This window comes from Manacus vitellinus, unplaced genomic scaffold (assembly GCF_001715985.3).
Source record: "Manacus vitellinus isolate BGI_N305 unplaced genomic scaffold, ASM171598v3 scaffold_15_pilon, whole genome shotgun sequence".
NCBI lineage: Eukaryota > Metazoa > Chordata > Aves > Passeriformes > Pipridae > Manacus > Manacus vitellinus.
Window position 1 is genome coordinate 8,130,516 of NW_021939122.1, and position 25,868 is coordinate 8,156,383.

Genomic DNA, 25,868 nt, shown 5'->3' on the forward strand with positions numbered 1-25,868 from the left:
AGGGGGTTCAGGCCAAATATTGCTTTTTAATTAAACATGGGGACTAACAGTACAAAAGAATGGCTAAAGGAGAAATAGCAAAGGGACACACACTTACAAAGTTACATAAGTAACAGTTTTGGTTTAGTACTTCTCTGGGTTAGGTTCAATTTAAAATTGTTAAAATTCTGGTTTAGCTCTGTTGCATCATGTTTATAGGCCACAGTGCTTACTGTGAGGCTGAATAACACTTTGCCCTAATAAGCTCACCAACAGTTCAGCTGTGAAGTTCAAACTTTTGCAACACAATGTAAGAAAAGGTGAAATTCTGTGATTCAGCAAAGTAAATAATGCTACCATAGGAATACATATGACGTGACTAAACACTTACTCATCTGTAATGTTAAAACTTTGACAGAGGTGTCTTTTTCTGTGGAAGAACTGGTGAGTGCTAGCCTTGGGAAAATAATGCTAGCTTCCTCTTCTAACCCAGCTGCTTTCCCAAATAATTCTTCAGGTTAAAAAATAAACCTATTTGGTACCTTCTGATGTGACTGCTCCTTCAAATGCTCTTGTTTGAGGGAGACTGAGTTTTATTTTTGACATTTACCTGTCTGCTTTATCCATGGTTTATGTGGTTATTTTACTGCACCTATCAGAGATTTGATGTTTATTCACTGGTCTTGTGTGAGAGGACCATGATGGATGCTCTGCTGTATTGGGATACTGCTCCTCTCTTCTCAGTCTGTCAATGCACCCAAGTGTTCTGGTTCAGGAAAAATGTATGAGCAGCAGCCCTCTGAGTGACTGCAGAGGTAATTTTGAGATATCTCTGTGGAACAATTAAACTAAAGTAAGTGTTTAACCAAACACCTCTCTGCAGACAGGTATAGTTCCAGTTTCTGCAAAAGTGACTCCCAACAGCTTATTTTGTGAGTGAAGGGGCTGAGTCCTTCCCACATTTACCTGGAGTGTTGCCCTGCTTTCTGCACTGCTGTATTGGACAGCAGGGTAGAGAAGTTGTTGATGTGCAGTCAGGTATGCACTGTAGAAATCACAATCCTTTTTTTTAGCATCTGAGTGGGATGTGTCTAAAGAAGAAAAATCACGACCAAGGAAAACTTGAGCTCTCCTTAACAAAATGTACCACGTTTTGTGTGGATAAGGTATTTAACATCTCAAACCCCTTTTCTCCCTTGGTAAAACAAGTTGCCTGCTTCAACATTATGCCGTTAGCCAGGTGAAATATCATTCATCTCCCAAATCCAGTTTGTGTATCTAGGTGCTCCTGAGTTTCTCAACCTTTCTTTTCACAGCTGTTTTTTCACCAAATTCTGTTCATGTTCCTGTTTGAAGACAGTCAGTTGACCAACTGCTTTGTGGAGAAAGGACTGGACTGACTTGTGTAGCTTATGAAATCTTTGTCAGCAAGAAAGGTCTTTCTAGGACTTACTGTCTAGTGAAGTCTCAGTTGTTTCTCATTCTGGTATAAATACTTGTTTTCCTATTTGCGTGATTTCATTGTAACTTTAGGCTTATAGGAATTGATTTTTGGGGAGGGAATAGCTGTCTCTTCGTGCTTATGTCCTTTGAAAACCTTTAATGTACTTGAGTGCACGAGCTGTGCCTAGATGCTCTCACCAGGTTAGCTGGTGGGTGCCACACGCACTGTTCAGCAGCGTGACGGTGCTGCAGCTGTTACAGGGCTTCGATGAGACAAAGAATTACGTGAACTTCTTGTCATAAAATAGTTACCGCTTTATTGGGGATAAAAGAGGAAAGCTGACAGAGTCGGGGGGCAGTGGCAGCGGTGGGTGAGGGCAAGCGATACCGGGAGCGTCCTGGCGCGGGGGACGGGCGGCCGCGCTCCCTCCCGCGGGCCGGGGCGGCTCAGCCCTCCCAGAAGCCGACGAAGAAGCTGCACAGTGAGTGCCACCGCTCGGTGCAGTAGGTCTCCGCGGGGTCCTCGGTGGGCTCCGGGGCGGGGGCCGGCGTGGCCGGGCCGGGGTCGGGCAGCAGGCGGAGCTGCGCCTCGGGCGGTGCCCGGCCCGGCCCGCACAGGCGGGCGCTGAAGCGGCGCTCGCCGGGGCGCAGGGATGGAGGCCGCCGTCGCAGCCGGGCCAGGATCTGCGCCAGTAACTGGTGGCTGCCGGGTGCCGTAGGCCGGGCAGCGCCGCGGCTTCCGCCGCGGTAGCGGCAGCTCCGCGCCGCCCCGCCGCCCGCCGCCGCAGCTCAGCCCGCAGCCTCGCTGGCCCCCGGTCGAAACCGCAGCTCCCAGCGGCACCGCTGCTGCTCCGGCGTGGAGAACCGGGCCCTCCCAGCGCCTCCTCCCGGCCCGCCACGCCGCCAGCGGGCGGCCCCAGGACGGCAGGGCCAGCAGGGCGCCAGCGGCATCCCTCATCCTCGCGCCGCGGAGCCTCCTCGGTGGCCTCAGAGACCGGGGCGTCCCGGCGCGGGCCCCGCCGTCCGCCGCATTCTCGCGCCCTGTGGACACAGAGGACCGTGCCGGGCCGGTGCCCCCAGCGGCTCCACGGCCTCTGCCCGACCCCGTGGGAGCGCAGCCCCCGGGGGCTCCGCCAGCCCGAGCCGGGCGGGGCTCGTCTCAGCAGAGGGGCGCGGAGCGGGCTTGTCCCTCCAGGGTGGGGCTTTTAGCCCTGGGGTTTTTAGCTTGTGTCCGTCCACCCTCATGCTCCGCTGACGGCCCGCCGATGGCGGCGAGGTCCCAGGATCATCCCGGCTAGGAAGCCTCGACGGGACAGCACCAGCAGGGAGCCCGCACCCGCCGGCTGCGGCATCGCTGCTGCCGCTCGGCTGCCAGACCCGCCCACGGGCAACCCGCTCCCCTAAAGTCCCGTCCTTTTCCCCTGCACCCGGTTTCCCCCCAGGCACCCCGGTGTTCTCCGCGCTGTCCCGCGGCACTCACGGTGCGATGTGGGCTGGGTGATGCTGCGGGCACAACGCCGCGTTGCGCGGGCGGACTCCGCGCTTCCCGGGGTGCCGCGCGGGCCCGGCACGGGGGTTTATCAATGGTCGGGGACTGCCCCCGCCAACGCCCCTCCCCGGCCACCGCCCGCGGGGGACAACGCGGGGACATGCCGGCAGCGCTGTGCCCCGACGGCACCGGCTGGTGGGATTTTCCCCCACACGCAAACACACACGCACGCTTTGTCCGAGGAAACCGCACGCCGGTATCTCAAAGCCATCCCGGGACTGCGGCTCCCTTGGGAAGTGGCGAGGAAATGGGGTCCGGGGGCCGAGCCGGGCAGCGGCAGCTCGGCTGTGCGGGAATCTCCCTGCGGGAGCTGAGGGAGGAATGCTTGTGTGCCTGATGGACTAGAATCGATTTATTTATTTTTCTTTGGAATTGATGAAGTTAAAAAGGATTCTCATTTTGGAAGTAAAATATCGATGTGGATTATTTAGGATGGTTACTTTTTGTTAATGTGGTGACAGTCTTCTCTATAGGATGTGTTTTTTAAAAATGCCAGAAGTTTCATAAGAGCGTAGACATAAGCTTTATGTTACTGCACCTTTGGGGATGGGAGAACAGACCCCCGTTTCAGAAATCTCTTGTCAGAATTAGACCCTCAAAATCCACATATGCTTCAGTTTTGTGGGTGATGAACTTTGTACATCTGTTCCAAAGTCCTTATTGTTCTGACTCTGTTACTCAAAGATGAAGGCCCTCAAGTTACCAGCAAATTCCTGCTGTCTCCTCAGTATTGGATCACCAGAAGAGCATGTGGCACACTGAGCCCAGCCCTGTACTGCAGAGATACTCCTCGCTCAGGGCACTTGAAGGGGAGGTGTAAGCTGTCTCTGAGCTGTCACAAGCTTTTGGAAAAACTATTATTGGTAGACATGCGCATATATATATGTGGGTATATATATATATGTATATATATAGTCACACTCATATACCTCTTGTATTTATACTCCACATTTACATCGATGTGGAGATCTTACCCAGCCCATAATACTGTCAGTGTAATGTGGTAGCTGGACCACAGCTGTCCTAAGGCAGGCAGGATGGTGGGCTCAATGCAGACCATGGTGAACCCTGATGCTCATCTCTTGACAGCTGGTGTCAGCACCCTCCCTGCTGTGCAGAGGACACCCAATGTCAGCTGCCACCCTGGCCCTGCACAGTGACCAAGCTGTTGAAAGAGCAAATTTAAAATGTTGCCTTCTTTACACAACAAGATAAATGTTGCTGTAATGAAGACTGACTTGGACAGTGTCATGTGCTCTAGGCTTTCTTCTTGTGTCATCTCTCCTTTACAGTGACTTCTTCAAAGACCCCCCATGCTTATAGTAGGCTAAAATCTGGCAAAGAATCCCCAAAGAACGCCTCAGTTACACATGGGTATTTGGGGGGCTGAACAAATAGTATTTCACACAATGTCCCACAACATCCTTCTCTCTAAATGGGAGAGGCATGGATTTGATGGGTCAACTGCTTAACAGATGAGGGGTTGGTAGGATGGTCTCATCCAGAGGATAGTACTCAATGGCTTAATGCCCAGATGAACACTGGTGACAAGTGGTGTCCTTTAGGGGTCCATATAGGGACAAATATTATTTAATATCTTCATCAATGACACAGACAATGGGATTAAGTGCACCCTCAGCAAATTTGCAGATGACACCAAGCTGAGTGGTCTGGGTGACACACCTGAAGGACAGGATGCCATTCAGAGGGACCTCGACAAGTCTGAGAAATGGGCCCATGGGAATCTCATGTGGTTTAACAAGATCAAGTACAAGGTGCTGCCCTTGGTTTGGGCAACCCCTGGTGTCAATACAGGCTGGGAGATGGACAGGTTGAGAGCAGCCCTGCCAAGAAGGACTGGGGCTGCTAGTGGATGAGAGGCTGGACACGAGCCAGCAATGTGCACCTGCAGCCTAGAAAGCCAATTGTATCCTGGGCTGCATCAAAAGCAGTGTGACCAGCAGGTCAAGGGAGAGGATTCTGCCCCTCTACTCTAGTGAGATCCCACTTGGACTACTGCATGCATCTCTGGCATCCTCAGCACAGGACAGACATGGACCTGTTGGAATGGGTCCAGAGGAGGGCCACAAAAATCATCAAAGGGCTGGGACACCTCTCCTGTGAGAAAAGGCTGAGACAGTGAGGGTTGTTCAGCCTGAGAAGAGAAGGCTCTGGGGAAACCTTATTGCAGCATTTTTGTTACTTAAAGGAGGCCCATAAGAAAGATGGGGATGAACTTTTAACAGGGCCTGCTGTGATAGGACAAGGGGTAGTATTTAAACTAAAAGAGAGCAGATTTAGACTAGATACAAAGAAGGAATCTTTTACAATGAGGGTGTGAAGCAGTGGAACAGGTTGCCCAAGGAGGTTGTAGATGCCACATCCCTGGAAACATTCAAGGCCAGGTGGATGGGTCCCTGAGCAACCTGATCGGGCTGAACATGTCCCTGCTTATTGCAGGAGGGGGTACTAGGAGACCTTTAAAGGTCCCTCACAGCCCAAACCGTTCTATGATGTGACTCAATGGAAGAAAGAGGTTAATTTATTTTTCTGTGCAATAAGTCCTAAAAAGGAAAGACTTCTGCAGAGACTGAGAGAATGACTGCTGGAGGAGAGGTGGGATGTAGAGTTCTTTCCCCAGTTCAGGGAAAGGAGGAGCATTTTCAGATAGATCTCTTGTTTCCTAGTTGCATTTTGTATTTAGAGCTCTCCCTAGTTGGTAGTTTGGAGTGGGGAGGAAATGGCAAGAGAGAGAGGATCATGAGAAGGAAATAAAATGGCTTAGGCAACAAACCATAGGAGAGGGTTTGCAACCAAGAATTTCGAGTGGAAGCTGATATCTCCTTTTGGCCTGCAATTACATAAAGAACCATCTCTGAAGGACAAGGCTTAGCTGACTGTTAGCTGTGTGTGGCTGCTTTCTCAGCATGCTGGATTGTGTATATTGCTTTCATGGGTGCTGAGGACCCCCCATGGGCTGTAGGAGAAATCTTGGCATCTAACTGAGGGCTGTGGGTACCATGAGGCATAAAGAACTGCATTGTGACTTTAAACCCCTCTATGGCTCCAATGAGCACGTGGCATGTCATGTACCTCAGCTTATGAGTCTGCCAAACATTGGAGTTGCTTTCAAATTAAGTTCTGACCACCTGTAATTGCTATATATTATTACACTGAGATCTTCATCCATTTTCCACATTCCACTGCTATCCTTTATGCAGTGAGAAATGGAGTTGTCTAATACGTTTGAGATCACTTTTATAGCAGTTTATTACCTTGGAGGAAAATATTACTGTGTGTTTTAATGAACATGTTGCTATTATACTTTTTAGACAGATTACATTAAATCTCATACAAGTTATTACTCCTCAGGAACTAAGGAAAGAAAATGAAACAGACTGAAACCTGTCTAACCTCCTCATACAGTGATTAATCTTCCTTAATCTTTGCTATATTCTCCTAGTACCTATATTTAGACACATATTTTCCTCCATGATTGTGACCCATCTTTTGCAGTAAAACAGATGTTAGTCTTTGATACTCATTGCTTCCATATTAATTTTCTTGCAAAAACTACAATTTTATCTCCTAGATTTGATGGGGGGGCAGGAGGGAGGGAAGGATCATTCTTACATTACTCAAATCACTTTTGTTCTGTGTTTGCAGTTTAAATCTAGTTAGTCTGTGTTGCTGCTGTAGCTGGATTTTGACTGCTCTTTCCCTACTGTACCCTTCACCTTAGAATAACCTTTATAGCTCTAAAAGTCAGCTGGTTAGGAAGTTATTTTTGAAAATGTGATCAGTGTGCACTGTGGCAAACATAGTCGCCTTGTCTCTGCAGAGAGCCTGAAACAAATCCCTGAGGAGTTAATGGGCCTGTCCATCTAAGCAAATGACATTAAGAGTGTGGTTGCTATGTGAATCCTACAAGAAGACTAAACTGGAAAGAATTACAGATATACCACGTTGGATGCAATTTGGACTCTAAAGATTCTAAAACAAATTCCAAGTTAAAGTAAACACTCATAGGACCAGTTTAAAACATGGGATTCAGTTCAATAGAGAGAAGTGCAAGATACAGATCTAAAACACCTGCACAGATACATGATGGATGCTGACTAAGTAATGTGTCACAGAAAAGCATGCACTGTATGTGATTCACTGTAGCTGAATGTGAGACAACGGTTGAGCTGCAACTGCAAAAAAAGCAAACACATAAATAAGGATGTCACCTATAAGACACAGGAAGTAAGGCATTGGCTAAAACCAGGCTTTGAGTGGGACATTGTATCCAGTTTAAGCATTACTCTTCAAAAAAAGATAAAGATCAACTGAATTGAGTCTGTGAAAGAACACTGAGAGCATCACAGACCTAGAAAACTCGATTTATAATGAAGTGATTTAAACAATGGGCTTGTTAACCTAACAAAGAAAAGAACTAAGTAGGCAAATATGACAATAGTAAAAATTGAATCTATTATTTAATTAAATCTATTTATGCATCTTTTAATTTTAGGAGTTCAGATCATACCCTTAATCACACTTGTCATTAGTCAACGAATAAATTATCCTGTTAATTTTTAACTCTGAACTGAAAAACTTATATTCTGTTTGTAGACCACTTCATTCACATTGAAGATATTGCCCAGGAAATGGTGTTAGGGCTTTGACTTCAGGGTTTGATCTTTAAAAGTTCAGTTGAATTAACTGTTTGCATTTTATAAAAATTCCAGTCATTACGAAAAATAATATTTATTCCTCTTACTTCAGTCCCTAGGATTGCAGCAACAACTGTGAATGATTGCAAGAACAGTGTTGCTTTACAAGTGGAAAGTAGTCAGTCTCCAACCCTGTCATTATAAACTCCTTTTCAGAGAAGTGTGTAGGGTAAACAATGTTGATGGTTCATAAACTTAAATTGTTTAAAATATACAAGACCATGGCTATGTTTAACCTACTTGTTTGAGTTATCAATCTTCCAATTTCTTGTTACTGGCTCAAGAGAATAACATCATATTTAACGTGTCTACAGATTGACCTTCTCGATTACCTGGTTTTGTTCAGAGCAAGTCAAGCTCTGCATGGTATAAAAGACAAAAACTGGTGGCTGAAGAGCTATGCAGTGACATTTATCTCAATTTGGTCATGAAGCAAAATGAAATATTATCTTACACTGGGAAGGTACCCAACAGTCCCATTCACCTCTGCTGGCCACCTCAGAAATCCAATCCCTAAGGGTATCATGTTTTTACTGGCTTTACTGGTAGAGGTGTCTAGTGCTTCCTGCCTAGTTATGTTGAAGGATCCTCTGTGTGCAGACAGCTGTGAGGTCCCTTGCTCTGAGCTAGAGCACTACAAGGCAAAGCTGTGAAGCATTTTTTATTCTCCTTCCATCACAAGCTGGAAAATAAGCATGACTACTGAAGAGTTTTGTAAGATTAAGTACAGGTTCATTTACTATTACACCTTTGACTTGCAGATAGCTGAAATTCTAGGGTCTGTGCCCTGTCCCAAATTGTACAGAAGGAACAAAGTGAAAAAAGAATTTCCTTGCTCAAATTTTCCCATTCTGAAGTCTCTCCTAGGTACGGTTTAAGTACTCTTCTATGGTCAGACCGATGCTTTTGTCCAGTTTTTGACATGTTTTTGTATTGATTCTTTCTTTCCTTGCCAATAAACTGCTACTGAAGTTCAACCCAAATAGCTTTTTGAAAAATAATAGAAAATTTAAAGAAACTGCATAGGATTGATCAGGGGATTTATAAATCAATTTCTTATGCTGCAGAATCAGTTTGAAATTATCCATGAGCCCATCCTTCAGTCAACAGATCATTGACTGAATGTGCTCTTGGAAGCAGTACATAGCAGAGTGCTTCAGAATCATCCCAGAATACAGTTTCTCCTCAATACATTTGCTTTAACAAAAAATGTTCTACATATGTTTCCACCATCTTTACCGTCTCACATTCCCTGCAGACTTTTTGACAAGCTGGTCTGAGTCATTTGCCTTGTACTCTCCAAGGCTGTGTTTTCCCACTGGAGTTCAGGATATAGTGAATTAAGTTTTTAGTTCTTTTGCTCCATACGAACTACTTTGTTCCTTGCATCATGTATATATTCCTTTCTTTAATTGACTTATATATTCTCAACTCAGATTTCTGATTAGAGATGCATATTTGCATGCTAATTTTTCTGAGTATGTAATTTTTTGTATTTAAAATGCCACCTCTTAAGTGTTTTTTTCTGTAATCTGCCTTCCACTGTGAGGATGTTGCTTTATCGGTCATGTAAAGGCTACCATGCTTACTCTTTACATTCATCAAACAAACTTTTTTACCTTACCAAAAAAACTTAGGAAGTTTTTAATTTTTGTTTCTCAGATGTTTCTCAAAGAGTCATTGTAGTCTCTGTTCACAGAGAACCCACATGACTGACCACTATTTCCTACCTTCATTCTTCCCTGTGTAATTAATGGACTGACCTCAGACAAGGCCTCTTGCTGAGCTGGGTATGGGAGCTGCTAGAACACCCCTACCACTCCAGGCTTTTCTATCAGCTGATCAAAATGGCAAGTCTTGTGAAAGGATGAACTTCAGCTTTGTCTTTTCCGTTCTTTAATCTCGTTCAAAATAACAGTGAAGGAAATCAGAGAAATAATTTTTTCAGCGTGTACTAAACAGAGGACTTCATTAGGATGCCAAATAGACCTTTTCCTTTCATAGAACTTATGGTTGGTCATCCTACAGTCAATTTAAAGAAGCTGAAAATACATTCCTTGTTGTTGTAGCAACGTGCATGCAGACCTACATAGAATTAAAAATCCTTGTAAGTGTTGTAGAATGAAGATGAACTCCCTTTTAAATTGCACTTGGCCCATTATTTTAGACACAGACAGAAGGGTTGAGGGGGACCCATTTAATCTGAACACTGCTAGAAACACAAAGTGTTAAAATTAGCTCAACAAATGCATCTTGACACTATTTCTTGGCTGCAGTGTGGTGGAGATGACCAACATGCCAGGAAAGGTTGATTTTATAATTTAAGTGATAAGAGTAGCTGAACAGCAGAAGGGTGTGGGGAGCTAGAAGGATGAGGGAGATCAGCTATTCAAATGTTACCAGAGCGTGCTCACATCAGATGGTGTGAGAGAGCACTTTTATTGAAGAGGCAGCAGAAACATGAGCAGAGCAGACGGCTGGTAATGTAAACCCTGGTACTGTAGCACGAGCTCCCCATTCACCACCTATGGGACGAAACATGTTTTACAGATCACTGAGAAAACTCAGAGGGGTGGGATTGCTTCTCATTTTTCTCCTTCAGAACTTCACATTCTGAAAATGTAAGTTGTGAGGGTTTCATTAACAAAGTGTAATTGCAGAGCGTTTCAAAGAGGAAACAAATTGTGATTATTTAACAAACAAATTGTAAACAGAAGACCAAGTTCTTTAAAATATGTCTTGCGGATTGAGTAAAAAACTTCAAGGCTATATGCTGGAATACAAATTTAAGAAAAAAATAAATTTCTAGAACCAAAGATCTGATCTACCAAATTTCAGTTAAAATCCTAGAAAACCTAAATGGCAAATCTATAAAATATACAATAAACTGTCCAGGTATGTTTAATTTTATTTCATAAAAAATAATAGAAATAGTCCATTTTTAATTGAGAAAAATGTAACATTGATAATGCCTGCTATATATCACCACAGTAAAATACCTCACTTGAAACTGGAGCAAGTTCAGACATTTAAGTTGCCCAGACATTCAGTTTATTCAGGCTGAATTCTTTTACCACCTGCTCACAGACTGAAGGCTGGAGATTGGTTCCCCATGGTGTGGGGATATGTAGACTATTACAAGGAAAAGTAAATGTCAAAAGAGATAATTGTGAAAGATGTCCTGTACCTGAAAGGTGGATGTTTTTCTAAGGAGTTTTCTTATGGGTTATGTTTATTTTTACATGGTGGTTTAATCTAAAGATCTGATGTAGTGGGAAGAAAGTGGGTGTATTGCTTTGGAATGACTCTCGTGACTGGACTGCAGGGGAGCAGGCATGTTGTAGCAACACTTAGGGAGAAAGTATATTTTTGGAAGCATATGACTTGAGGCATTGTTTGAGCTCAACTTGAGCCACCCCAAAATTACACATTTCAGCTTTATAAAGTAAGACATACTAAACAACAGTTGAAGCATTTACAATTCAAATTTTGTGCCTGTCTAGCTTGCCTGTCACTGAAAGTTAGGCTTAAATTCACAAAGGGAATTGTTCAGAAGGGAAATAAAATGTTGTTTCTACAAAAAATTAATAAATAAATAAACAGAGTGCATATTCAGATAAGTAACTATTGTGCATTATCTGGAACCAAAAGTGATGGTAGTAGTGAGTGCAGTGACCTGTGCTGCGAACAAAATCAGTTTGAATTCTCAGATAGCAGCACAGCACAAAAGGTATTGTGTTTTTTCTCTGTTCCTTGTCCTTGGACTAGACCCAACCACATCCTCAGAGGTGGTGCCTCTGAGGATCATCATAGCAACATTTTACCACACTTCAAGGAAATGGCTTCCTCTACAAACGTCTTTAAAGTTACTTTGTACTTCTTCAGTAGCATAAGTTGTTAGCAGCACAGTGAAAATCTACTCTCTTTTTGAAAGAAGTCTGGAGTGAACTGCGGTGCCCCCAAAGCCCTATTGTTCCCAGTAATAGCTGCTCTGTGTTACTTGTGATGGTAACAGATGTTTGAGGGTTTTTAAGCTCTTGAGGAGCTTTAAACTAAGTCTGGCAGCACACCAAGGAGGTATCGATCTGGTGCTACTGTAATTCACGGCTTGGATGCATTGGTACTACAGCATTAATTACCCCTATCAATTAATTTATTGTCACAATGTATTTTGGCAGCACTAATATAATGCTATGGTCCAAAACATAAGAGGCAATATCTAATTACCAGTCTGATCTCTTGAAACTCAGCTGCTTTATGTATTTCTCATCTTCTGTTAACAAATGTGCACCAGGAACATTTGTCGTGATGTTGTCTCTGACTGTATTATTGGCTTAGGTGTTAGCAAATACTCCATGCTCTGTGTTATTTTCCGCATTCATTTATTTAAATTACTGTGAAAAATCGATAGTTCTTATTACTTTGATTATATTTTTTTTTTATTTCCTGAAATCTAAATGGTAAGGCTGGAGAAACTTTTCAGACTGACCATCCAACAGAAGAGCAAATCCAGCTCTGTATACATAGTAAAGATCATTACTTTTTGTCAGGCTTTTAGTATGATTTCTAATTGTTACCAACCGATTGTTATAGCTTTGTTACCAACAGCAAAAAATTGGAACTAGTTTGCACACTGGCTCATTTATACCCTCTCTGTTGCTGTCCTGCATTACTGACTTTTTTTCCCCTGTCAGCTAGTCAGTCTAGCGAGCTTTTCCTCTCATCCTAGATATCTTCACTTGATCCAGTAAATCTCTCTAGACATGTTTGACTGTTTGGCCTAGATTTCCCCCTGATTGTAATAGAAGCTCAGACAACTTGCTCGCGTGTTTCATGCAAAGGCATCACGGGATTTGAACCCATGGAATAGTGTGCATAAACTCCATTCAGCCACTTCAGATTTAAAAATGAAAATAGTAAAATGAAATCATGTGTTGTCAGAGCAGGATAGCACTTTGCGTCGGGTTATGTACATTGAGAATGCCATCTAGGTATCAGAACCTGTGTTTTCTGCAAAACAGCATTGCGCTATTTATTTTTTGTTTTGAAATATTATATAAAGAAACCAAAAGCACAGAAACCTAAGATCAGTTTGAATCTGTATTTTGTCAGAAAGTTGTTCGTGCATTTCCTCAGACACGATATCCAAAAGCCGCCTCTATTTTTTCAGCCAAAGGTGTTTTCTGATGTATTTTAACATTTTAACATGTATTTAACATTTGCTGTTATAATAATACGCACGTTGTCTTAGAAATATCTTTCATATATTTACATCCTGATTTCAATAAAGTACCCTAATGCAAATAGAGTATAATCCTTTATTTTAAAAGAATTTATATGGTAATCCTGCCATGAGAAAAAGAAAAAAAGAGATTGTGATGTGAATAGAAATTATCAGTGAATATAATTAATTAATATGGGAAATAGGTATTTATTTTTAAATGAGGTATTTTTTATTTTCTCTTTGTCTCTTTATTAAAACTACTCCAGTCACTAGTGCCAATACAAATAATTTTCAAGCCAAAGTGTCTGATTTCCATTTACTGCTCTGTTATTCTTGGTAATTAGAACACAGAGTGGAAATTTTTAAACAAATTTTGAACGGCAAAGCTGGCAGCTTTGCTTGTAAAAAATCAGCACATTTAAGCTAAACTAGCTGGATTGTACCAGTCATAACAGAGTGTTAACATTTGGTTATGTTTTTAAGATTCTAATTTCTTTCTGCCTTTGAGACCATAGCCTCCATAATGTAGCCCACTGTTTTATTCCTGCTATAACATTGAAAATTGGAATACATTTCTAGTTAATGTGTTACTAAGATGAACTCATAATTCAAACAATTGATCTAGAATCTTCTCTAATGAAATATGTACTTTTTTTTAAACAGCAGTAGCTGTAAAAATAACATAGGTTCTAAGATAAGAGCCAGTTCCACATCTTGTCTTATTTGGAACCAACTGTAATTCTATGTACATGGATTTTGCCAACATCTGCAAACCACAGTAGGTCTCTGATGTTCATTCCAACACTAAGGACTAAATCTTAGTTTGTAAGAATTATCTACACACTTGCAAATTTGATTTAAAACATTTAGTTTTATTTAACAATCAATGTAATGTCCCTGAAGAACAGAATATATTTGTGAAGGATTTTAAATGGGACAGTAAATGGACCTAAGGCATTGCAGCACTGGAAAGAGCTATGCTTTTGCATATTCAGCAGATAGTAGTGCTGCAGGGCTCTGTAGTGGAAGGTAGCTAGCATTATCCATGTTAAAGCAACTGTTTGCAGTGTCTCTGTGTATTTCCAGTTCCTAGGATATCATTATGCTCTACTAATATCTCTGGGTCCTCTTTAGTGTGCATTATAAGGGAAAGTGTATGTATTGATGCTATTTTGTGCACATCTGCGAGTGCCCTACCTCAAAATTTTGTGCCTGTTGGCTGAAGTAAAATCTCACTTAGAGGTAGATATCTTAAGAAATTAATTTCCTATAGTTGTAATTAAAGTTGGCATCTGGGTAGAAGCCAGAGCCCCTACTAATAACCTCATTGATAGGAAGGTTGCAGTGTAGACTCAACCCTTACTAAACACAAGAGAATCTGCACAGAGGGAGACATTATGAAGGCTCTTACCACAAAGAAAACATCAACAGACACATTCTTCTTAGATACCAGAGGATCCAAGTGCAAAATGCAAATTCTGAGGAAACTATAGAGTGAGTCAGTGGCAAAGACAGGAATAGAAGCATTGCCCTGCTTTTATTCCTATATTGGGCATGATGGAGTGAAGTTTAAGCTTATAGGAGAGGGAGAAAAAAGACACAGGGGAAAACACAACACTGTGTGAAAATTAGTGTATGCAGTAAGTTGAAAATGCTGTAAACTTTGATTTTAAGGCCTGTAGCTATTTCTTAAATTTATCTTACTCAGGATAGAACAGGAAGGTTCTGAGCAAAATAATGGAAGAAAATACTGATGGAATGGATAAAACAGTCTCTTTTGACTCCCAGAAGATTTGCAAGCTTGTTCCATCTGTGAAAAAATAAACTTGTCCAGAGAATATACATAAAACATATTGCAATATATGTAGTATCTTGATACTGTATGGTTTTTTTAAAATGCAGTCACTTGTATTTAAAATCTCTCTCTCCAAGAAGAGAAAAAAGAGATTTATATAAGAAACCAAAATCAGTTTACTTCTCCCTCCCCTTTCCTTCTCCTTGTCTTACTTCTCCCTTGTAAAATTATCTCATCCTTGACTAAGTGTTCACATGTCTCTAGCACATATTATGATCAAGAGGAGATCTGATTCAGAAATTAAAATTAAGCCTTTAGTGGTTTACTATGATTATGTCTAGGTCTCTGGTGTACTGGCTGGACCACTGAAGCAGTTTAAACCGGAGTGCTCAACAGGATGAGATATTTCAACCCAAGCATGAAGGAGCCTCCTGGAAGAGCACTGCAGTTCTCAGGTCCTGTGAACGAGCCTCCAGCAGGTAAAGAACAGGGTCTGCTCTGCACCTCTGGGCTGCCTGCAGGCCAAGGCCAGGTCTTGCTGATGTTACGTGATCTCATAAAGACTGAAGGTCGCAGCCACATTTGTCCAGGTCAATCACTGCTGCTTTGTCAAATGAATGTAATACCAACAGCGGTTACTTAAATAGTTAATTTTATTTTGAGATCTTGTCCAATTTGGGGAGGATTATTATAATCAACTTCATGAAGTGGTGTCAGTTTTTCGAATGTGATCACACTGTGTAAAGATGTATTGAGGTACTGGTGAAATGAGGTTCTGGATTAGTTGTCTTCCTTGCAGTCTAAAAAGCATTGATAGCATGTGAATTATACTAAACTGGGTTTTGTGATTAGCTTTACAGGGACTTTACAGTCCCTTTAGGGACTGGTTTTAAAGTCTTGGAAGAAAATGTCATTGAAGGCAATAATGTTGCGTCTGAAACCAATATGACTATCTGTCTATCCATCTATTCATCTCTACGTAGGTAAAGAATCTGTCTGATTTTGTATGTATAGGAGTGTGTGTACACTTATAGTCTTGGTTTTATATATTATATTCATGCTTTCAAGGCCATATGAGTTTTGTGAACTTGATCGTATACTGAGACTGCTAAACTATTTGTATAGTGAATCCAGCATTTACTCTTGAAAATAAATGAGTTTTGATTACAGAAATATGAATTAGCTGTACAAGTGAACTGGAAGTTTATGAATAATTGTTTCAGAAACTGTGTAGAGAAGTTGAAGAAAGAATAACTAAATCAACAGCTAAGTATTAAGAAGATTTTTAGTCTGCTCAGACTTAAAAGAAATAATTTGAATTTGTATCATCCAATACAGAGTCCACCATAGCTCTTCACATATTTTGAAGTTAATATGGTTCTTTCAGAGATTTCTCTGTAAGTTGTTTAACAAATCAGCTCTTGAGTTTGAAATATCTTTATAGTTAAGTAAGGAAGAATAAAAAATATGTAATATCTCAGTAAATTGTTTTTCTGGGAAAAGTGCCTGGCATCTTTCCCAGATAGAAAGGCCAAAGATATCAAATTCACTTTTAGGAAATGCCCTCCAAGCATCACTCTGTGATGGCTTATGAATACCAATCTGTAGGGATGCTGTGACACTTTCACATGATCTAATTTGGAGAGACCCTATTTGCAGTTGGGATTTCCTGTGTAAGTACCTTAGGAGAACAATCACTACAGGTAAATGGCTTGTCACTGACACTTGCTGGTATCACAACACAATGGGTACTTAGCAGTGAAGATGCCACCTTTTGTGTGTCTGGACCACTAAGCAGCTAAACTGATTTCCTTGAGAGAGAAAGGGAAGGTGCACTGTTTTGACCCTTCAGGTCTCACACAAGGGCTGCATGTTTTTGCTAGCAGCCTAACCACTTCATTTATAAGCACTTTCAGAGTTCTTGGGTATGCCACCTGTACATGATGACTCTTATGCTTCTAAAATTATATGGTTGCTCTGATTTATCTTATAGATACTCTTCAGTTTGAAAGGATGTTCTATTTTCATTACTGAAAATATCAGATCAAGTGTAGCCGTCATGTCCTCCAGTTTAGAATTGAAGTAGAGAAGATAACATTCCCCATCGAAGGACTGATGGAATCTTCTTTGATTATTCCTTACAACCTCTAGTGATAGAGGAAATGCACAGATCCATTTAGAGCCATACTGTCTCTTCTAATTGTTTTTTTATTCTTTGTCTGCTGTAGTCTACTATTCCTGAGGCTGTTTTCAGTGTTTGGTTTTGGAGCTGGATCTCAGAATTCAAACAGACTGCACTTTGGCTTAGCTTTGAGTGGACATCAATCATTTAGCCATCTTGGGTGTTTTTGGCAAATTGCTTTCTTTTGTCATGTTGTTATTCCTTCTACTATTCTCCAGAACTAGCATAAGCGAGCCTCTTGGTTTTTCCCTTCTGGTGTTCTCTTATCAGCTCCCTTGGCTCAGTCCTACTTGCAGCTTCCAGCAAAGCTGGTTTGGACCTTCCTAGGAGAATGCCAATGATTGAACACTAGTATTTTTCACCTTCAAAGTGGGTACCCTTCCCAACTGAGGCGGGCGTGAAATGCCCATTGTGACACTTAGGTACAGTCCAAAACCCAGAAGGTAAAACCAGAAGCTTTAGTGGCCAGGCAGCCCTGTGACAGTGCTCTTGGCTCTTCTGATCCTGAGCACCATACTCTTGCAGACATGGAGCACCTCTGCAAGGCAAAGCAGCACACATCTAGTTGTAGTAATGGTGGGGTTGAGTTAGCTCCTGACACAGCCCAGCCGAAAGATGGTTTTAGTGCAGTCTTTGTTCTCTTCTGTGTGAGCTGTACTTTCGAGTTGCACTTTACTGAACAAAGCAACATGTCCAGCTGCTTAGGTATTTTATGACAGTGGCTACCATTTTCCAGGGTGGCAGGGCATGGTAAAGAGCTTTCTGATTTTACTATTTAAACAGAAATGCAAAGTAACTATGTTAACTAGTGTTTAATCTAGATTAAAGTAATAAAGATAATAATAATAATACTGTGAAAAGTAGTCTATAATAAAGTGTGGACCATTTTAAAATGCTACCTCTGTATACTTCAAGATACAAATGGCTCGTTGACTTTTTTTGCATTTATAAAACTAGCTTAAAATTATGATTAAAAAATGCAATCCACCACATGTTTCCAATAGAGGGCACACACAGCACTTTTTAGAACGAAAGATTTTAGAAATTTTACCAACTGATGTGGCAGAACTATTGTCAGATTAAACTCAGATTCCTGCAGAAATTATATACTAATTTGTCTCCACTTATGACAATACATTTCCAACATAGCAGATAAATTATTTCTTTGGTTTGCTTCAGAGTATGCAAATTTTAATTATTCAGAAAATCAATGAGAGTTTTCCTTATGTTTTTTGCCCATGCACCGACAAGGTGTAAACAGTTTTTTGAGAGATGATGTGTGGTATTTTTGTGGGGCAGACTGCAAATGGATTTTCTATCTATATGGGACAGTGCTCAGCTCTCAGAATTAAGAAGTCAATTTACTCTCTAATCAAAATTGTTGGACTTTCAAGAATTTCAGACAGCCACAGCATTGCTTTTTGTTTTGTGTGGTGCTCTCTTATTTCAGAGATTTAGTGAAACAGGGCCTGTCAGTAAGCTGCAAAGATGTGATACTTGATAGCCACTGAATTTCAGGGTTTCACAAGGACCATTTCAGTCTCTCATCTTGTTACAAGTCTCTATGCTGCCACTATCACAGCTGGCTGTACTGCATGGTCAGACAGCACAGGCACGGTGCACAGTTGTTTTTGTCCTGAAGACAAGACCTAGCCACTGCCACCAGTAACGTCTGGTGCTTCAAAAACATGTGTTTGAGGACTAACAACGGTTCAGTATCCAAAATATGAGCGCAGGCAGAGGTGATGCCAGGAGGTAGATAAAAGCCTTTTGAAGGCTTCACAGCCCCATATCCACTCTTCTTTCTTTGAAGTTCCCACATCCCTACAGTCTATCCAAAATGTATTTTAGAACAATCTTTGGATTCTTCTCAAACACTCATTTGACAGCACAAACTTTCTATTACTTAAGCTAGGTTATTAACCTGCACTGGCAAGCAGTGGCAAGCCTAATTTACACACTTAGTGCAAGCTCATGGCTGGACTACAGCATCTAAACTAATGGAGCACTGATGTTCCAGGACACTTACAGACATGTAGGCACAACAGACAAGGTCCCACAGTCTACACTGACTACTTTGAAAATTGATTTAGATTCAAGTTCTTGTTCCTAATCTTCAAGGTTTCCCCAGACTTCATGCTGATAAAAGCCACACAAAATATTCACAGTTAAGATTACGGTTAATAACTACTTGGAAATTATCCCTGGTCAGAAAAAAATCCATCCTGCAGGAGTTGTTTGATTGCAATCTTTGCCCTGGAAGATCCAACACCTCACACACCTTGCTACCCAGTGCTCCATGTTCCTTCTCTAGCAAAAGCTGAGCAAATTTGTGTTTGAATATGAAACAACTAAACAAAAGTCCTTGTCTGCAGTATGTGCTTCTTTCCCTGTGGTAGAACATGAGAAATATTAGTTGCACTGGCTATATCTTCATTGTGTGATAGGTACTTTCCATGAGACACTACTATTTAGATTTGGGACAGGTCCCTTTCCATCTTTCCTTGACTTTCCATCTACAGAAATAATTGCATGGAGAAGTGGAGGCACGATGTATGATTGGCTCTAAGACTGAATCAGGATAAGTTATACCACTGGAAATGAAAAATAAAAAGTGTTTCACTGTCCCACAGTTCAGACACAGCCATCGTCTAATGGCTGCATTTACAGCCATCATGTGATGCAGTGTTGGATTGGGACACTGCAGTGATAAGCAGAGCATAAAAAATTGTATAGAATAACTCATCAACACAAGCTTTCAGCGCTGTCTGGAAAATAGCTCAGGACGTGTAGGATGCAACACTACATAATTAGAAGGCGATATTTCTGAATAGTAAATATACATCTCTTCTTTTTTTTTTCCCCCTCTCATCTTCCTCATTCCCATCTATCCATGCAAATACTGATGAATATTGCATGTTGGTTTTTACAAACAGACAAACATTTCTTAGCAAACATACTTAAAAAATGGCCTTAATAAACAATACGCTTTAAAAGTTTCTCCCCTTTTGCACTGCCTGTGATTTAGTCCCAGTCCTACTGGCTGTGCCTGACTGCAGCATTTCCCAAGGGACTATCTGCCAGTTTAGTGCAGCTTAAACACACAGCAGTAAAGTGAACCTTACCCTTTCCGACCACTCCCTGTTATTATTCCATTTGCCCAAGACAAGGGAGACCTATTTTTCTAAGGATAAACTCTTGTTTGCTATTATTTAGGACTTGGTTCAGCATTCACAAGTAATGCTTTGTAAGCTGAGGTAGAAAACTCTTGTTTCCAGCTATTTATTCCTGTATCTGCATCACCCAACTTCATGTGCCATGAAACCAACAGAACTGCTAGGACAGTAATGTAACATGGCAAAAAAAGTTAGGCTATTTGTGATCCATGGGTAAGGTCAGTTCACACCAACGTTGTCACTGAAAACTGTTCACTTGTTTGCTCTTTGCTCATCCTGTGACAATTTCTTCAACTTTCAGTGAAAGGTTTGAAAGCTTCTATGTTGGTCATATCTCAAGAAAATATAATAAAATCCAATTAAAAGTTTTCATCTGCAAATAGTCCTAAGCCAAACTGACTTCTCACTGAATTCAGGAGGAAACACTCTTTCAAGTTTCATCTCTTTTTCTTAATGGACTTCTCTTGTTACTGAATTTATCAGAAAGAATTCCAGAGCACCTAGAACCTGATGCTCAGCCTTGGCAACGTTTTAGAGCCATGCTGTATGTTTATACATAGCACCTGTAGGTTCAAGTCAGATTTAAATCCGATCAACTAGATTACCCCTAAATATTTAATATGACCTTAGCTTATGAAGCAAAGAGGACATGTTCAGAGAATGCAAAGACAGGTTGCTGTTCTCATAGCCCTCAATGTGTATTACAATATTTTTTTAAAAAAAGGAAAATTCCCAAGAATTATTTTTTTTTCTGCTTTTGTTTTATCAGCCATAGGAGTGATTTCATAAGTATTAGTGACACAGTAAGCAAACAGAGCACAAGACTGAGACAGGAATTTGCTCTAGTCACCATGAGGAGGACTAACAAATCTTTATCAACAACATACTAACTTTAGAAAAGTAAACACTCTTGTTGCATGTTACAAGAAATGTTGGTAGGAAAAGTGCAAAGTAGAATGCCTGCAGCTGAATGAGCTCCCACAAAAATATTTAGTGCTGTAGGTTAAGACCTTGCTGATATCCTGCCTAAAAACCAGGAAGAGTTGAGACTGAATATATGTGATTCAAAATGCATCTAATTAGTGGATGAAATAATTAAGGAAGAATTGCTCTTGGGCCTAAAAAAACCTCATGCAAACCCAAAAGGGGTAGGTGGAGAACAACTGGCCAAAATATTCTCAGGGAAAGGAGAAAAGGGCTCAGATCTCCTCTTCATTACAGTGTATGAATGAATTACTTTTCATTTCATCCCAAAAATATGCCTCCACTAACAACACAGGGTTACTGCCTGAGCAAGTGAGGATCTCAGGCTGAGGAATATGAGCTATTGTGTTGCCTGTTTACCCTTATTTCTTTCTTCTGCTTCATCTGTGTCCGTTCTCTGCCCTAGTCTTTTGGCGGATCTCAAAACGTGGATTTGTACGAAAAGAAAGAGAAAACCCTCAGTTCCTGTGAACACATCATGAGGTTTCTGGCAGACATGGACAGAGCCTGGAGGTCAGGTAATTAAGTGTGTAATAGATTAGCTGGATGGAAAGAGGAAAATAAAAGCCTTTTGGATCATAACAAAATCAGATTTTAATTTTTTTTCATTCCTCTCTTCTGTTGTACACTGTTGAGAATCTGTGTGATTGCACTCTGGTTTGTAAGTGCTAATAAGTACTTCTGTTTGTTTCTATTTTACCCTGGTTTCAGGTAAGGGTGATTTCTAGATAACTCTCTGTCCCTGTGAGTTTAGTGACATTTAAACCAGGAATATTTGGATATGTCAGATGCCTTTAGCTTTTCTGTGTCTTAATGGTGACATCCAGAGAGAAACAGAAGTCTATATGTAGGTATGTCATCTACTTAGTCCAGCAGTGGGCACCACGGAGGTTATATATCAATAATCTGGAAAGCCTTCTGGCCCCCAGCAGAGCAATGGCAAGTACAGCTTATCCCACAGCAGTGCTCAGGGTGGGTTTGGCCCTGTTTGAACCACCACAAGCATAACCATACACAAGCAAAGTAACACAGGCTGAAAATTGTCTTAATACAGGTATACAGCATGTTTGATCCACAAGCAGTGTAATTTAATTTTAAGATAGCAGCAGGACTGGGAGTGCGCCAAGTAGAAGCTTTCATTGTGCAGAAGTCTACCAAACATCTTAATTAATTGTTAGTCATACTCTGAGACAAGATCTTGCCCAGAAGGCTTTGTATTAAAAGTGCAAACTGCTATTAGTGGGGTGCATTTCCAAAGAAGTGAGAGCCTCTGGAGTGAACTGACAGAGATCACAACTGTGTTGCGAATGGAATAACATCTGAGGTTTTGGGAACCCTAAGGTACAGCTCTTCCTATATATTGGTTTGAGGAAGCCATTCCATATTTTAATTAGAGAAGTAATGAATCAGCCCTGGGAAACCACCAGCTACATATTGGTTAAGAGTGAATCTATTAAATGTGTATTTCAGCTATCAGCATTGACTGGCACAAGACTGTGTCCGTACTACGTTGTACTTTTGGAAATGAGAACATAATGATGGGAATTGGCTTATTAGTTGTTCCATTGGAAACGAGAATGGTTTATTATTTGTACAGTTTGTTGTCTGGATTTTTTTACAGAGTAGTGTTGTTTCTTAGTCTCGGGAAACAAATGATAAATTACAGTTTCCTTGTTCATAATTTCCAGAACTGCAGAGAGTGTCTGGTTTGTGAGCTGCAAATGGGAACTGGAGATGAGAACTTGCACAAGAATATAAGAAAAGTCATTCCTGGCAGACTAAAGGTTTGTTTATCGCAGCATCCTGCCTCTAAACCAGAGGGTTGGCTCACTTTTAGAGAAGTTCTCTCTCTGTTACCCATAGAGGGGACCTACAGAAATGCTTATAAATAGGGAGGATGAGTCTGGGCCTTGAATGCTCCCTCTCTTGGCCTCAGTACTGGGGTGTCCTGCAGTCTCTGCACAGCAGCTGTAAGCAAAAGTAAGTATATTTCAGCACTGCAGGAAATTAATGATACAGAAGCAGCTCACCTGTCTCCTCAAATTGTTTGCTATTCTTATCCTTGAAGAAATATAAATACAGGTGAGAGGAAGACTGGCTAAAGCTTAGGCTACTATATCTTTTGTGATAGATAGCCCTGGGCAAAACAATTGTCATAATTTTGGAGTCAATAAGGACATTCACTTTGCTTCTCACCACCAAACCTGAGAATAATATAAAGAAAATTAATTTTAAGGATTTTAGGCTTAGTACTTTCAGTAGCCATTGTGATGTTAAAATTTACTAGTTTATTAACTGTTTTCACTAATAAATTATGCTATTTCTCATGTGAATATGTCTAAAATTTTGGATACTAAGGATCTCACTGCCAGATCAGAACCGTAGTACAAGTATGTAATTTTTACCAGCATCAGGCAACAGCACAGTTACTATATGTTGTGGTTAGGGTAGAATCATGTTCTTTAATTTATTCAATGTCAAGATGAAGAGAAGAGCTTCCCACTCTGACCAGTCATTTCCAGTCTCCAATCAGACACAGTTTAACTCTTTTTGTGATGATTTGATTACTTGAGGGGGCTTGCCCTAAAATGAATCAGTGAAATTATGTGAGATTTTGGTTTTCTGAATCAGATGACTTCCTAGACAAGCTGTAATATTATTAACATGGGACTGCTCTCTCACAAGGCTCAAAATGTGATCCCCCATCCTAGCCCTTTCAGCAACCCTGCTCTTAAAACTCTGGGATTTTATAGCTACCTATCTGCTATTTAGTCCCACTTCTTCCTTGTGGATTGCTGACAATGTTCTGCAGACTACTTGCTCATCATTGGTCATTCAAATCAGACTGAATTGAACTGGCTGAACATCTGCCTTTGATGGGAAGCAGTGAATGAATTCTTTGTTTTGTTTTGCTTGTGTGCATGGCTTTTGCTTTGCCTGTTGGACTGCCTTTATCTCAACACATGAGTTTTCTCACTTTTTCACTCTCCCATCCCACTGGAAGAGTGAGCAAGTGGCTGTGTGGGCTTTAGCTGCTGGCTGGGATTAAACCACAGCATTCCTATAGGTGGAAATCAATGCAAATGCAATGAACCAAGTGGTCTTATTTTGTGCAAAACAACATGCACAATCCCTCTGGAATCCCTGGCATAATTTCCTACTATCCCAGCTGTGCTGACTGAAATCAGCTCACCATAAGCCAATCCTGTGTTATAATCTCAGTGCCAGCCTTCATTTTGCTTAGCTTGTTTAACATCTGGTACTGTTTTGCAGGTTCTGCATTAATTAAATCATAGAAGTCTATTACAGAGTAACACTGTCATACAGCATCCCAGGTAAATAACAAACAGTTTGTTGAAAATGAGTGCAAACTCTATGGCTTTGAGTGTTTCCGTAAACCTAAAATCCTCACTAGTAAAGGCAGAGCCCTCTTTAGCACGCAAGAAGTATGTTCACTCAGCAGGTACAATGATCAGCCTCCACGTGCCTCCGGATCACAGTGGAGAACAAAAAGCCTACCATCTTAGTTACAGCAAAAATCTTAATTAAAAAGCTTCAGCTAACCAAAAAGCTTAATTAGTTTCATCTTTGTCAATGGTTTCTTTTGTTCACAGTAGCCTACAAAGTGCTCCCACAAGCAGTTCAGCTGTCATATCCAAAGGATATGGGAATATTCACTGGGCATTTTTGCAAGCAGCTGAGGCTAATGGTCCTTTAACTGGCACAGCTGTAGCTGGATGAGGCTACATGCCTGCTACCAAGATAGGCAAGGCAAAGCAAAACAAAATCAGATTTGTTTCTTCTCCACCCTCTGAGATCCTAAGTACTTGCCAGTTAGTCAAGTCAAAAAGGTGAGATCAGATTTGCCAGTGTTGCACACCTGACCTCCAAAGTACACTTACAAGACGACAGGAAAAAAAGAAATCACAATTTTTTTACTTAAGCAAAGCCCAAAAGACTTTATATTGCAAAGTGCCAACAAGAACTCAAAACAAGATGAAATGCATCAATTTTTTATTTAGGTGAAGATTGCCAGTTTAAACCTTTCCAAAATGTTCACAATTTTTAAGAAAACCCAAAATATTAAAGGAGGATGGCTGTTCCTTCCCCATGGTGGGTGAGGCCTCTATCTGGGCATGCTCCACTTGCCTGCCTTTAAAAGCAAGGCCCACCACCGTGCTGGAGGATGCTTGAATGTGGGGTTTTGAAATGGATGACTTTTTTGGCCAAGGATTTCCAGGAGAATGGCACTTCCCTTGCTACCAGTTGTGAGTATTTACTGTTAGAATACAGAAGTAGTCTGTTGGGTTGAGATGTTACTTTTGGTACTTGCCTAGGATGAGCTGTAACCTACTAGACCAAGTTTGGGACCTGTGCTGTTACTACTTCTTCAGGGACGTGAAGCTCCTTTGCCTTTTCTTTTGTGTGTGACTTGTGGCCTTGCTCCCTTCCTAGGCAGAGGGGACTGTAATACCTCTGAGGGATGTTGTGGGAAACACAGGTCATGGGACCTGCCTCTCTATGTATCCTCCATCCACTTCCCCAGCGATAACCTGAGGAGTTACAGCATCCTGTCACTGCTCAGGAGAGGATTCACCCCATAATTTGGAAGTGCCCATCCTATTTCTCTTTTCTCTCTGTCCCCTTCTCCCCAAAGCTCAGTTTGGTCCTATCTCCTCCAAAAAGAGGTGCTGCCCCGCCCGCCCAGTCCTCCGCTGGCACCGGCTCTCGGCTGGGGGATGACACCCAGCCTGACCCCCGGCTCCGCCGCGAGTGACCGGCGGGGAAACCGGGGCCGGGTGTACCCTGGACCCTCTG

General features: G+C 41.5%; 2 protein-coding genes across 2 annotated transcripts in view; one reads left to right on the forward strand and one right to left on the reverse strand.

Moving 5' to 3' along the window:
* Nucleotides 1–1,869: 1,869 nt before the first annotated feature.
* On the reverse strand, nucleotides 1,870–2,380 carry FGFBP3 (fibroblast growth factor binding protein 3). Its single transcript, XM_029958559.1, is given in 4 exon segments — nucleotides 1,870–2,127; nucleotides 2,129–2,161; nucleotides 2,164–2,206; nucleotides 2,208–2,380. Coding segments are annotated over 4 exon segments (507 nt in total).
* Nucleotides 2,381–3,071: 691 nt separating this feature from the next.
* Nucleotides 3,072–25,868, forward strand: part of TBC1D12 (TBC1 domain family member 12) — a 67,558-nt gene continuing 44,761 nt past the window's right edge. Inside the window, exons 1-2 of the mRNA XM_029958560.1 lie at nucleotides 3,072–3,258; nucleotides 4,586–4,802. Coding sequence (XP_029814420.1) covers nucleotides 3,072–3,258; nucleotides 4,586–4,802 — 404 coding nt within the window. The remainder of the gene's footprint in view (nucleotides 3,259–4,585; nucleotides 4,803–25,868) is intronic.